Source organism: Festucalex cinctus, chromosome 16 (assembly GCF_051991245.1).
Source record: "Festucalex cinctus isolate MCC-2025b chromosome 16, RoL_Fcin_1.0, whole genome shotgun sequence".
NCBI lineage: Eukaryota > Metazoa > Chordata > Actinopteri > Syngnathiformes > Syngnathidae > Festucalex > Festucalex cinctus.
The window spans coordinates 18,408,423-18,420,772 of NC_135426.1; the positions used below are offsets into that span (position 1 = coordinate 18,408,423).

General features: G+C 40.3%; 2 protein-coding genes across 7 annotated transcripts; one reads left to right on the top strand and one right to left on the bottom strand.

Moving 5' to 3' along the window:
• Positions 1-357: 357 nt before the first annotated feature.
• elk3 (ETS transcription factor ELK3) lies at positions 358-4,894 on the bottom strand. The gene is made up of 5 exons (XM_077501164.1): positions 4,630-4,894; positions 2,335-2,553; positions 1,701-2,258; positions 939-1,058; positions 358-865 (listed from the first exon to the last, which is right to left on the bottom strand). The coding sequence occupies exons 2-5, from the start codon at positions 2,539-2,541 to the stop codon at positions 773-775; spliced, it is 978 nt and encodes a 325-aa protein (XP_077357290.1). The 5' UTR covers positions 2,542-2,553; positions 4,630-4,894; the 3' UTR covers positions 358-772.
• LOC144004157 (uncharacterized) lies at positions 604-11,148 on the top strand. Of its 6 annotated transcripts, none has more exons than XM_077501152.1 (7): positions 604-1,294; positions 1,430-1,532; positions 1,636-2,572; positions 4,593-6,260; positions 6,540-6,920; positions 7,309-7,467; positions 8,083-11,148. In XM_077501152.1, exon 7 carries the CDS (start codon positions 8,466-8,468, stop codon positions 10,473-10,475), a length of 2,010 nt encoding a protein of 669 aa, XP_077357278.1. In that variant the 5' UTR covers positions 604-1,294; positions 1,430-1,532; positions 1,636-2,572; positions 4,593-6,260; positions 6,540-6,920; positions 7,309-7,467; positions 8,083-8,465; the 3' UTR covers positions 10,476-11,148. The 6 variants fall into 6 exon arrangements, with proteins under 6 accessions (XP_077357278.1, XP_077357280.1, XP_077357279.1 ...); XM_077501154.1 differs by having other exon boundaries at positions 608-1,294; positions 2,404-2,572; XM_077501153.1 differs by lacking the exon at positions 1,430-1,532 and having other exon boundaries at positions 608-1,294; positions 2,404-2,572.
• The last annotated feature ends 1,202 nt before the right edge of the window (positions 11,149-12,350 follow it).

A 12,350-nucleotide genomic window follows, 5' to 3' on the forward strand; every position in this document is an offset into this window, starting at 1 on the left:
GCCTGCTGCATGCAAGGCCTGCTGTGTTTGTGAAACCACACTGAGCTGCCTGTGAACAGTTGATGTGTGTGACTCTTTCTACTGGAATTATTTATTTCTCATAACCATCGCAAAAGTAAATTGAATCTTTTTCATATAACAAGTGTGCGTTTGTTCTGTCTGGACTGCATCGTAACTGAGTGGTGTTCCTAATATTTTGACGGCTCGCTGTCACGCTGACTCCATCTCAAAGAACTTAAAAAGTGAAAATGGATGTGCTTATTGAACACTAGGGGTCATCAGAAATCAAATGACGTTGATTTAAACAGATTTACTTCAGTTCGTCAATATGTGCATACAGGTATGAAGACAAACCAAGAGTGTACAAACACTTTATTTCCTATAAAATAATAATTTTGAAAAAAGAAAATTGTTAATAGGCACGGCGAATATCACAGAAGGCACAACAGACGCAACCACCTTGATACCTTTTAAAGGGGTTTCATTCGAAATAAAACAAAAATGATTATCACGTAATAGCTTTTTAAAAAAATATATATTTAAGCACCCCAAAGATAAGCATGTTCGCTGTTTTAAAAAATTAATTAGTGCATATTTTTTTCCTCACAATTTTAAACACAAATTGCTGGTCTTTCCAGTTTCCTCGAAATTCTTCTGGCACATGTAAAATGCATTTGTCTGCCCTTCCTCCCCATAAAAATATAAAAGGAAAGTTTAAGAGTTCTATATTTTAAAGGCTGACTAATTAGCCCAAGTTGGCGCATGGTCACCATTAACATGACTTGTGGGAGGAGATCAGCAAAGGAGAAGGAATATCCACATTGTGCCAAGGCAATGGAATGGCTCCATTCAACAACGTTGGAAACTGCATAAGGAGACAATAGTGAGTAAATAAATATCTTTGTTGACCCAAATCAAAGTGGCGGTGTGCATGTAACCTGGAAGGTGGCGTGGCTCTGCAACTGGGCTGGGCTTGGAGGTCCCACTGGACTTAAGTTGGACCAGAAGTGGACGTTGGACAGCAGCGGATTGGGGGTGAGCAGTAGACCAGATGGCGTCTACAAAGACATACAAAAGCAAAGCCAAGAGGGGTAAATATGTCAAGATGGAAACCTTCGTGTTTACTTTGGCATCAAGTACAGACAGTCATTATGCAGTAAGCCTGTCATGGCTTGCATTGCTTGGTGAGACCAGCAGAGGGCGGAGTTAAATGGCGCACGGATGATTTTCACACCTGAATAAGACAGCCGAAGAAGACGAAGCAGGACGTAACCAGGAAGCGCGACAAAGTTTGGTAAGTTGTGAATGTGGCACCAGACGATAAATATTATTTTTAACTAGTTGACTCGCTGACGAAGACATTTTCTGTATTTTTGTATGTTTATTTCTAATTACATTGCAACTTTTTTGCCTTGTTTTGTCTAAAAAGGAGCTCGCAAGAAAATTGCTAAAAACGCCTTCTTCCCCCAAAAAATACAATATGGCGACTCGTGCTACTATAGTGACGTCGTGGCATCACTGCCTGGTTACCGGTAAGTCTAACGGAAGTGTGGCTTTGTTGCCAGTAAACTTTCTGGAACATATGGCATCACTTACAAACCTCCTCCCCGCTCCCATTTCCTCCCCGACTCCAAGTTTCCTACTAGCAATGCTTCTCCCTGCACTGAGAAAAGTGTTCCACAATCCACACCGTTTTGTACCTGTGCAGTAAGGAAAGCTGGCGTCAAGGAACCAGAAGGAAGCGCTGGACTTTTCATGGCGATGGAGACGAGATCACTTCCCGTCACAAGAAGGGATGGGGATGAAATTTCCAGGTTTTTAGGTTTCTTGAATTTGGAACGCTCTCGTTCCCTCTGACCCGATGACAGGTTTAAAGGCACATCACCCTGTTCGGAATTATCAGTCACTGTGCGGAAGGGACTCTGTGGTGAGGAAGGGCGCGCCGGGGAGGTTTCAGTCACGGAAGGGAGGGAGGAATGGCCGCGGTTGGTGACGAACCGGATGACAGTAGAGCTGTCGTCATGGCGATCGTGTCTAGAGTCTGTCTTGATTGAGTGGGGCCTTTCTAGGGTGTGACGTAGGGAGCTGGCGTGGAGGTTCCGGTGCTTCTCATCTTTGTCCTCAGTCTCCAACGTCATACCTCTGCAGTCTTCAGTCCTCCTGCCAGCCTCCACTGCAGCAAGGTCCATCTTCAGAATCTCGGGAAATAACACAAACTTGTACACAAACTTCTGGCCAATCACTTTCTTGATGATATTCTGAAAAAGTAGCAGGGGTTGGACATTCAGAACTTTTCACATCCTCACACACACACACAAAAAACTCATGGCTTACTTTGTCGTAGTAGTAGCGCAGGGCCCGGCTCAGCTTGTCGTAGTTCATGTTGTTCTTGTTCTTTCGCAGGCCCCACAGCTTGGCCACCTCCTCCGACTTGAGCAGCTTGAACTCACCGTCGTCCGACGTCCAGCAGATGAGGTGTTTGTGACTTTGGTCAAGCAACAGCTGCAGGAGGAACTGCCACAGTGTGCTCGAGCTCTCCATGATGGCTGCGACCTGTGAGGACCAACCATTGGTAACACCCAAGGTTATTTTAGTGAACTAAAGCTACTGAAAAAAAAATGAATAAAATAAAATAAAAAATTTTATTAACGAAATTAAAAAAAAACTAAAAAAAAACAACACACAAAATAACTGAAACCACATTTTATGTTTATGTTTATTAGTAATTAATTTAATGCATGAGCCTTTGGGCATGATTTTAAAAGATTTTAAGTAGATTTATTGTGATATTAACCGGAATAAGGACGTTTAATTGAAAGTGTGTCACACAGAAGTGACGTCATCTAGCAGCAGCCAATAGAAAAACACCTTCAGATGAAATTGCTCCCATGGTGTTTTTTAAATATTGCGCACAAGTAATACACTTTAACAAAAAAAAAAAAAAAACAATTGTAACATTTTGTGGTGCTTAATTTGTTTGTATTGTATTTGATGTTGATTCTGTTGAAAAAAAAAAAACTTTTTAAAGGTATTAATTGTGCATGAAAAATAATGAAGTTATGAAATTAATTCTGGACAAAATGTGAACTTTATACTGCTGAAAAATGTTCAATGAGTCAAATATCCCTTTAAAGGCATTGCAACAAAGTTAAGAGTTGGAGTTTGTGTGTGTGTGTGTGTGTGTGTGTGTGTGTATATATATATATATACTAATAATTATAATTATTACGTCAGTATTTTCTCTAAATGAATATGAGCCCCAAATATTCCCTATGTACCTCTGTGACTACTAATAATCAGTATTGGCCGTGGAAAAAAAAAAACCCCAAAAACTTGGTGTATATTTCTAATGCATGGATCAATAGTGCAATAACTAATCCATCAATTTTCTAGAGTGCTTACAAATAAAAATTTGCCTCATGCTAGTAAGAAGAAGTGGTAAGTGTGCTGCAGATTGCAAAACAAGTTGGCACAGAGTAATTAGAGATTGCTGTATGCCAATTAGTTTCATTTATACTACAAACAGCAATACAAATACAATGCATTCTTTTACTAAATGTAAAAACAACAAAGTTCACATCCTGTTACTGCTAGTGTGAATAATATGTTCACTTGTCTCCATGGTGATAAAGCCGGACACGGCCTGTGGCCTTGTCTAACTGGCTAGTTTAGCTGACTGTCTTTGTGTTTACTCGCCTTTCTCGTCAGTGCACAAACCTCCCGGCTCCCTTACTAGCCTTGACTATGACAGCCTTAATTACGCCATTATAACCGCATCCAATTTGCAGCCTTGACTTTCTAACAATCAAGACGGAAACACCCATAGCAACCACAGTAGCCGCCTGCCGAGGTGTGGTTCCGTATTGCCACCATAAGTCATAATTAATATGCCGTCCCGTGCATTTTCCTGTTTGTGGCCTGTGTCAAGTGACGGTGGCTGCAAACAAGCACTTCCTGTCATTCAGGGGCGTTTTTCCCGGATTCAAGGCTGTGCCTCTGAGGAAGGTCGGACTTCCTGTCACCAGGAAACACACACACACACACATGCAAATAATGCATTTCTGTATTGATTCATGTCTGTATGGGGTTTTGCTTCTAATTTGTAGGCTCTTCAGAATAAAAGAGGTTCTGTTCACCAGTTGAATGCCAAAAGCTCCTACAAGCACTTGAGTCACAGGAAGTTTACTAGGCCTCACGTGATGCATAATTAAGATCCTCCTACACAGACGCATACACATACACTCACCAAATAAGAGCCTCATTTTTCTATTGAATTAATGCTGATTTGGAAATATACTATACTGTACATACGGACTATTTTTGTTGTGACTCATTTGATTAGACTGTATGGTCCAGACGAATTAAAAACTACACATAACTTTTTAAAGCAGCTATGTATGGATTGCTCACTTTTCCCCCTCCACTAGACGTTTTTTTTTTTTAATATAAAGTATAATTGTGACTACCTCAAAGACAGGAAAATGTGGTTTTGCGCGACGTTTACTTACGTTAGTGTCATTTCAAATGTGATACGCTCTATTCAATCGTGATGGAAAAACAACTTAAAGATTTTTTTTCTTTTCTTTTTCTAGCTATGACCCAACAGGATTGTAAAGAACACGCGCCTACCCTTGTTTACGGCACGGTTGATCCTCTTGTTTCCGTCCGTCCGCAAAGTTTAATAAAGGAGGCTGTGTGTCTTGTGTTGTGACTCCATGCCGCTGTGCGCGAAAAGCGGATCCGCGGCTCTGCTCCTTTTGCTTTGCTTACCACAGAGCAGGAAGTCGGGACGCGCAGACGGACATCGGGCGCACTTCCTCTGGCGCATTACCGTCTGCGTAAACGCACGCACACACCCAAGCGAAACGCACACGCGCGCTGGACGCCACTCGGCGAACTGACGTCATACTTTTTGCTTCCTGATCACCGGGATGGGTTCCTGTTACACACGCACACAGTTTGCCTTCCTGTAACACGAAAAACAGCACCAGTTTATTCAACGCCAAAAACTGGTCTTGCTTGCAATTAAAAATAATAATAATAATAATAATAATTAAATAAATTGAATTACCTAACTTGAATTTGACCAGTTAATTTTACAGTGGAGTGGAAACTGCATTTATTGTCGACTTGAACTTTGTCTCCCTCTTGTGACTACAGGATGTGGCCAAACTGCACTAGTTGACATCTGCACGCTACCAATACTACTAGTGAAACCGTATAAGTATAAATTTATAATGTTACTAGTAGGAGCACACAGTTGTCAGTTACCTAGTACACAGTTTTGCCTCAATAGTAACGTAGTTATCTGAATTAGTACATATATCCTTGATAAGGAGACGGCTGCGTGACTAATGGCCTAATAAAGCACAGTAATTTTTTAATGTAGGTACTAGTTGATCATAAGTGTGCAGAATTGTCTTACTATACAAAAAAGTGCACTAGTACATTGACTTCAAGGTGGTTATCGAATACACTGTCAAGAGTTATATCCATGTTATTGAATATTTAGGTCAGAAGTCGCACTAGTAGTGGAAAAATCTTAACTAGTACACAGTCGTTCCACTAGTGCGCCATAGTAAAGAAATTGCGTTTTATCCGTTGAGTATAAAAGGTGTTTCAACATTTTCACAAACTTCATTTCAGTATTTATTGTTTATATATTTAAGTACAACAAAAAACTTGGCTTTTGTCTTCCCCTGTGTCACAACTGCTTTTTTTTTTTTTCCTTTCTACTTTTTTGTTTTCTTACTTCCGCTTTTGCAGCCATTTCGGTTTCCGCAGCGCTATAGACCTGAAACGATTGCGGCCTCTGCTGGTTATAAAGAGCATTTCAATGAAATGTCCACTTCCGGTTTCGAGCGTGAGTTGCGTTCAAAGTACTTCAGAAGTAAGAATATCGTTACTTTCACCTTGCGCACACGGGCACATACTTGCGTAAATTTGACGTTACCTCATATAAAATGCAAAGATTCCAATGCTAGTGCACCCATGCTTACGAGGGGTTTTGTTATCCAAGAAAAAATCGAATTCCATACTACCTGTCTAAATTAAATCCGACTTTTCACCGACATTTGAACGCACCATTTTCCGACAGGCAAAGATGGGCCTGTCACCACTCAAGAAAGATGAAGACCTCGCAAAATCCAAAGAAACCACCTTGTCTTTGCCGAAACACTCGTATTGGTTCGACTTTTGGCTCTTCGTCGTCTTTAATGTGGTGTTTTTCCTGATTATATTTTTCCTAGTACCCTAATATGGTAAGTTTGTGGCCTTCCAAGTTAGTGGGCGTCTACGGAAGTGGCTAAACTACCTAACATGTTTTGAGACAAGCTCATGATAAATGTCACCAATAATATTAATTATAGTGCATTTCATTAATTGCTACTACAAGTAACCGTTAACAAACATGTCATGTTAGAGTAAATTGATTTATACCAAGTTTAATTAAAAGGGCGGCCCGGGCCAACAAGTTCACTTGAAGTATTACCCATTTTTTTTTCTTCGTTGTTTGACTGGATTATTTGTTTCTTTTCCAGGCTGACCATAATGGGACTGTGAAGACTAAACTGGGGTTAACTGGTCCTGTTCATCCTTGTGGAAATGCTAACCCAAGATTTCGACTGAATTCAGCACAAGCTAATTCAACATGTTAATTTACCAAATCCAATCACAGAAAATGTGCCTTTTTTTCTTCTTCTTCTTTTCTTGACACACCATCTCTCAACTGTGTGTAGCCCTATGTCACTTCTGGAGGACGATAGCATGAATGATGGCTGCATATCTCATTTGTGATGATGAAAAACCAAATATTTGTTGCCTTCATTTTGTATCACTAAGATATTTAAAATGTTACAATTATAAATGTTACAGGTGGAAAAGATCTCAGTATTTATGGGAAAGTGGTGTCAAGTGTTGAAGTAGGTGTTTTCTGCATTAACATTTTTGCTTTTTATAACCTGCTGAACAACCAACCAAACCCCAAAAATATAAAACCTCGTGTCTACGGATACTTTTATTGGTGATGACGTCATTGGGTGAGCCAGTGCGGGGTTCGTGACAACACCACAAGCTAGCAGCTTGCACAATGTAATGCAAATAAATACACTGAAGATATTTGCACATGATGAAATAAAACACTTAAAATGTTTGGGGCTCTTTCTAATGCACATGTTTTTGGGACTAACTGTTCTCCAAATATATAATAGTGTGTGTGTGTGTTTATAAGAAGCAAATTCAGCATTAACTGTGCACACTGTATTTTGTTGCTTTATTAAGTTCAGTCCATTGACGTGCGATTGTTTACAGGGCAGTCTTGACACATGCAATATGGCGTATGCTTTGGCGTATCACAGCAACATGCCAACCGGCTCCAGGAGCCTCCAGCGGCTTATTATCTGCGGTCTTCACTCAGGATGCATGTGGACAAATCTACACGTTGGGGCAAAAGAGCTTTACATCTTTTGCGTGAGTATTTCCAAATTCAAACTTAAACGTTCTCTATGCGCCGTTAGTTAAACAAGCTACAGCTTATTTGCGGCATTTGTGCTCTTTGTTGATATCGATGCCACTGGGAGGGATGGTATTTAAGATTGGGTAGGGTAGCTAGCACGCTTAAATCGTTAGCTGTGTAAGAAATTATTCTGTCACTTTCCGTAATTACTTATCTGAATTTGTATGTAGTGCATTATGCATCATTATATGAGTAATAGTTTTGCGGGCGCGCCATTAATGACGTCATTGCTGTCTCACAATAATGACGTTATGTCATCGACTCCGGCGTCAACGTAACAAATTGAACAGAATTTGAACGAGTAGTTCTTAAACTTTTATATAAAGTACAATCTAAAAAATACTTGGTTCTCCAAGTAACAAAAAAGGGGGTACGGTATATTAGTATATGCTACTGTGACATCATAATTCGGACATTAACAAATAAATACAGTGCCCCCAATAAAACATTCAGTATTCAATAGAAACGTATGGAACCCTTGAAGTAAACACTCGAGGGAGTTTAACACTTGCGCTACTATTTAATCTAACTGTGTGTCTGTTTTTTTGTTTTGTTTTGTTTTTTTTAAGTTGCAGACATTACATCAAAAAGAAGGCGGGTGTGATGCCTTGGAGCAGCGAGACTCAGGACAAAGAAATCTGAGTCAAAAATTCAGTGAGCTTCTCATGTAGAAAACGATTTGAGCTGAGATGAAAGCCACCAACGAGGAAGAAGACGTGAGTTGAAATGACCGAATGCTGGCGCGGACTCTGCAAGAACAACAACACATTGGAGCAAAGAAAGAGGCATCACAGTTGTGGATTTAAGAGCATGGAAAGAACTCCAACTCACTCACCATTTCTTCCCTTCTGGATGTATCAGCGTTTAATATTTTCTTTATAATCAAGCAGCCCTATCATCAAACAAGCAGTTCAGATTTGGTCACGAAGACTTGATTTTGAGTGCAACTAACATGTCTACACCCAAATTGTACAGCCAGAAGTACAGAAGAGATTGGGAGTCAGTACCTGAATTTAAGGGGTGGCTGAAGCCTGTAATTGGGGACGTTCGTAGGGCGTACTGCGCGTACTGCAAATCAGATATGCTTGCAAAAGTCTACGACATCAAAAAACATTCCGTTACAGCGAAGCATATAATTCGATCCAAACCATACAACACTGCCGATTGTGTGTCTTCATTACCACAGTTGGTTCAGAAAACGGTTGACAAACAAAGCGCCGAGACGACTATGGCGATGGCCTTTGCGGGACATTGTTCGCTACTGGCCTGCGACCATTTAGCAATGGCTTGCAAAACTGCCTTTTCCGATTCTGTGGCCGCAACAAACTTCCAAATGCAGTGTGACAAGTACACAGAAATAATCAACGGCATCCTGGCTCCTTATTTTCTGAAAAGGCTAACATCAGATGTGGGAAATGAGAAGTTTAGTCTCCTTTTGGATGAGTCCTCGGATGTCGTAGTCTCCAAATACTTGGGCGTGGCGATCCAGTATTTCAGCACCAAAAAAGGAACGGTTGTGTCCACATTTCTCGGGATGATTGAATTGGAGGCGGGTGATCCCAGATCAATCACAAAGGCGCTAATGGAATTTCTTGACAAGTGTAGACTTAAAATAGAGAACCTGCACGGAATTGGCGCTGATAATGCACTTGTCATGACTGCAGTGCACAAAATTTTAAAGGAGGAATGCGCATTGGCCAATTTGGTACTCATCCGCTGCATTTGCCATTCTTTGCAATTAGCTGTGAGTGCAGCATCCAAAGAAAACATCCCCACGCAAGTTGAGTACTTAATCAGGGAAACATACAACTGGTTTTCCATTTCCACCAAACGGAGGGATGTGTACAAAGACGTGTATACAAACATTAATTGTGGCCCGAAACCCCTGCGGATTACCAAAGTGTCTTCCACGCTTTGGCTCGCCATCGAGCCTGCGGTAAACCGAATATTAACTCACTGGGAAGAACTGAAAGTCCACTTTGAGTTGACTAAGACTCGCGAGCATTGCTACTCAGCGGATGTCCTCCACGCCGCGTACATGGACAAGAGCAACTACGCCTACCTGACATTCTTGAAATCCATCCTGTCCGACGTTCAGGTTGCGGTGAACTCTTTCGAGGGAGAGCAAACGGATCCCGTCAAGCTTTTGGACAACCTGGTCCACCTCTTGACGTCAATTTGCGCTAAAGTGGTCAACCCTACGGCGACGATTGACATCCTGAAGAACGCCATTGAAGGACAACTCAACCCCTCGCCGTACCTCGGGTACCTTTTCGAGAGCACTCTGTCCCAACTCAGCCTCGCACCAGATGAGGAAAAAGACGTTCGGAGACGCTGCGTCGAGTTCGTCGTTGCTTTAAGCAAAGAGCTGCAATCCAGGCTTCCGGACAACCTCGAAGCCTTGCGAAACATTGCCTTGTTCAGTGTTGAGGAAACCCTGCTCCAGCATCGGGAAGGCACCGCTGAAATGATCCAAGTAGCCGAGCTGCTTGGGTACGAGCCGGAAACAATTGTCAAAATAGTTTCCCAGTGGCGAAACGTCCATCTCGTGAAGTGGGGCTCGACTGAAACCACAATCCAGTTGTGGAGCCAAGTGAATAACTACACGGACTCGAGCGGCGCAAATCCATTTCAAGAACTGTGCAACGCTGCACTCGCCGCCCTCTCCTTGCCACACTCAAACGCAGAGGTAGCACGGCTCTTCGGCCAAATGAGCGTGGCCAAGTCCAAGTTGAGAAATGGAATGTCACTGCGCACCCTCAACTCCGTACTCCTGGTGCGGTACGGACTCAAGCTGGCTGGTGAGACTTGTTATCAGCATGAACTACCAGCTGAAATCCTGCACGTTGTCCCCGCGGCAACGTACGACGTCAAGGACGCGCTGTTGCCTTCTGCTGATTCCAGTAAAACAGCCGTGCAGTTGGATAGTGACGATCTAGAAGATTTCCTTGCCAGTCTATGACCGGTTGTTATGGCATGCAAAGGAGTGAACGTTGTGAAACTTGAAATGAGAGTTTTATTATGGAAGAAGAAAATATGATGTGTAAAAATCAAGATCATGAGAAATTTGTTTATTAGTTTTGCAAATGAAAACACATGATGATAAACTCATCAAAATAGTCACATTTCAAATAGGGCTGCACGATATTGGAAAAACATGCGATATGCTTGCTGAACATAGCGATATCGATATTATTGCGATATTTAAAAAAAAATAACCATGTATGACCTCTGCTGTACAATGCCTTTGACGTTGATCACTGACTAGGGAAGCCTCAATGAAGCCTCAACTTGACTGACCATCGCAGCAAATAAATTATTTGAAATTAGGGCTGCACAATATATCGAAAAAATATCGATATCGCGATATTGGCCCTTGCAATATGCATATCGCAAAGGCATGCAATAAGTTTTCTATGGAATTTTATGCTTTTTATATGAATTTGACCAGTCAGATGCTAACTAAAATGTGCATCGCCACCCGATAGTTGAAAATTATTAAGACATAATTACAATTAATTAACTAAGATTACATTAAGGTTGCTTATTTTGCCGCATGAAAAATGTTTTTCTTTCTTTAGATAATAAAAATGTCATTTCTTTAGGTACTTGTTAAAAAAAAAAAAAAAAAAATGACCATGTCATGTCATGGTCGTTTTTTTTTTGTTTTTTTTTAAAAGACCATGTATAGTACGCCGTTTTTTTTTTTTTTTTTTTTTTAACGACCATGTATAGTATGGCGTTTAAAAAAAAAAAAAAAAAAGACCATGTATGCTAAGGCGTGTTTTTTTTTTTTTTTTTTTCAAACGACCGTATGGCATTTAAAAAAAAACAAAAAAAAACGACCATGTAGAGTAAGGCGTTTTTTTGTTTTTTTTTAAACGACCATGTATAGTACGCCGTTTTTTGTTTTGTTTTTGTTTTTAACAACCATGTATAGTATGGCGTTTAAAAAAAAAAAAAAAAAAATGACCATGTATACTAAGGCGTGTTTTTTTTTTTTTTTTCCAAATGACCATATATAGTATGGCATTTAAAAAAAAAAAAAACGACCATGTATAGTATGGTGTTTTTTCAAAAAAAAAAAAAAAAAAAAAACGACCATGTATACTAAGGCGTGTTTTTTTATTTTTTCATTTTTTTTTCAAATGACCATGTATAGTATGGAATTAAAAAAAAACAACAACAAAAAACGACCATGTATAGTAAGGCGGTTTTTTTTTTAAACGACCATGTATTGTACGGCGTTTTTTGTTTTGTTTTTTTTTGTTTGTTTTTTTAAAACAACCATGTATAGTATGGCATTAAAAAAAAACAAAAAAAAAAAACGACCATGTGTACTCTGGCAGTTTTTTTTTTAAAACGGCCATGTATAGTAAGGCGGGTTTTTTTTTTAAACGACCATGTATTGTACGGCGTTTTAAAAACAAAACAAAAAAAAAAACGACCATGTATACTAAGGCGTTTTTTAGGGCCCGAGCAGCGACCGCTGCGAGGTCCCTATTGTTTTTGTAAAAATTATTATTAGGGCCCGAGCAGCGACCGCTGCGAGGTCCCTATTGTTTTTGTAAAAATTATTATTATTATTATTATTATTATTATTCTTCTTCTTCTTCTTCTTCTTTATTCTCCGCAAACAATCGCGATTTTGGGTACCTAAACATTCACGAAAACTCACCGAACTTTGCACACTCCTCAGGCCCGGCGAAAAATTTGATATTATTAAGTCGTCATAACAATGCGACTCGATAGCGCCCCCTAGCGTAGAAAAATAAAAACCAAGCCCGGCACGTTTGAGCTAGAGCAACAAAAATTGGCAGGCACGTGTAGCACCCCG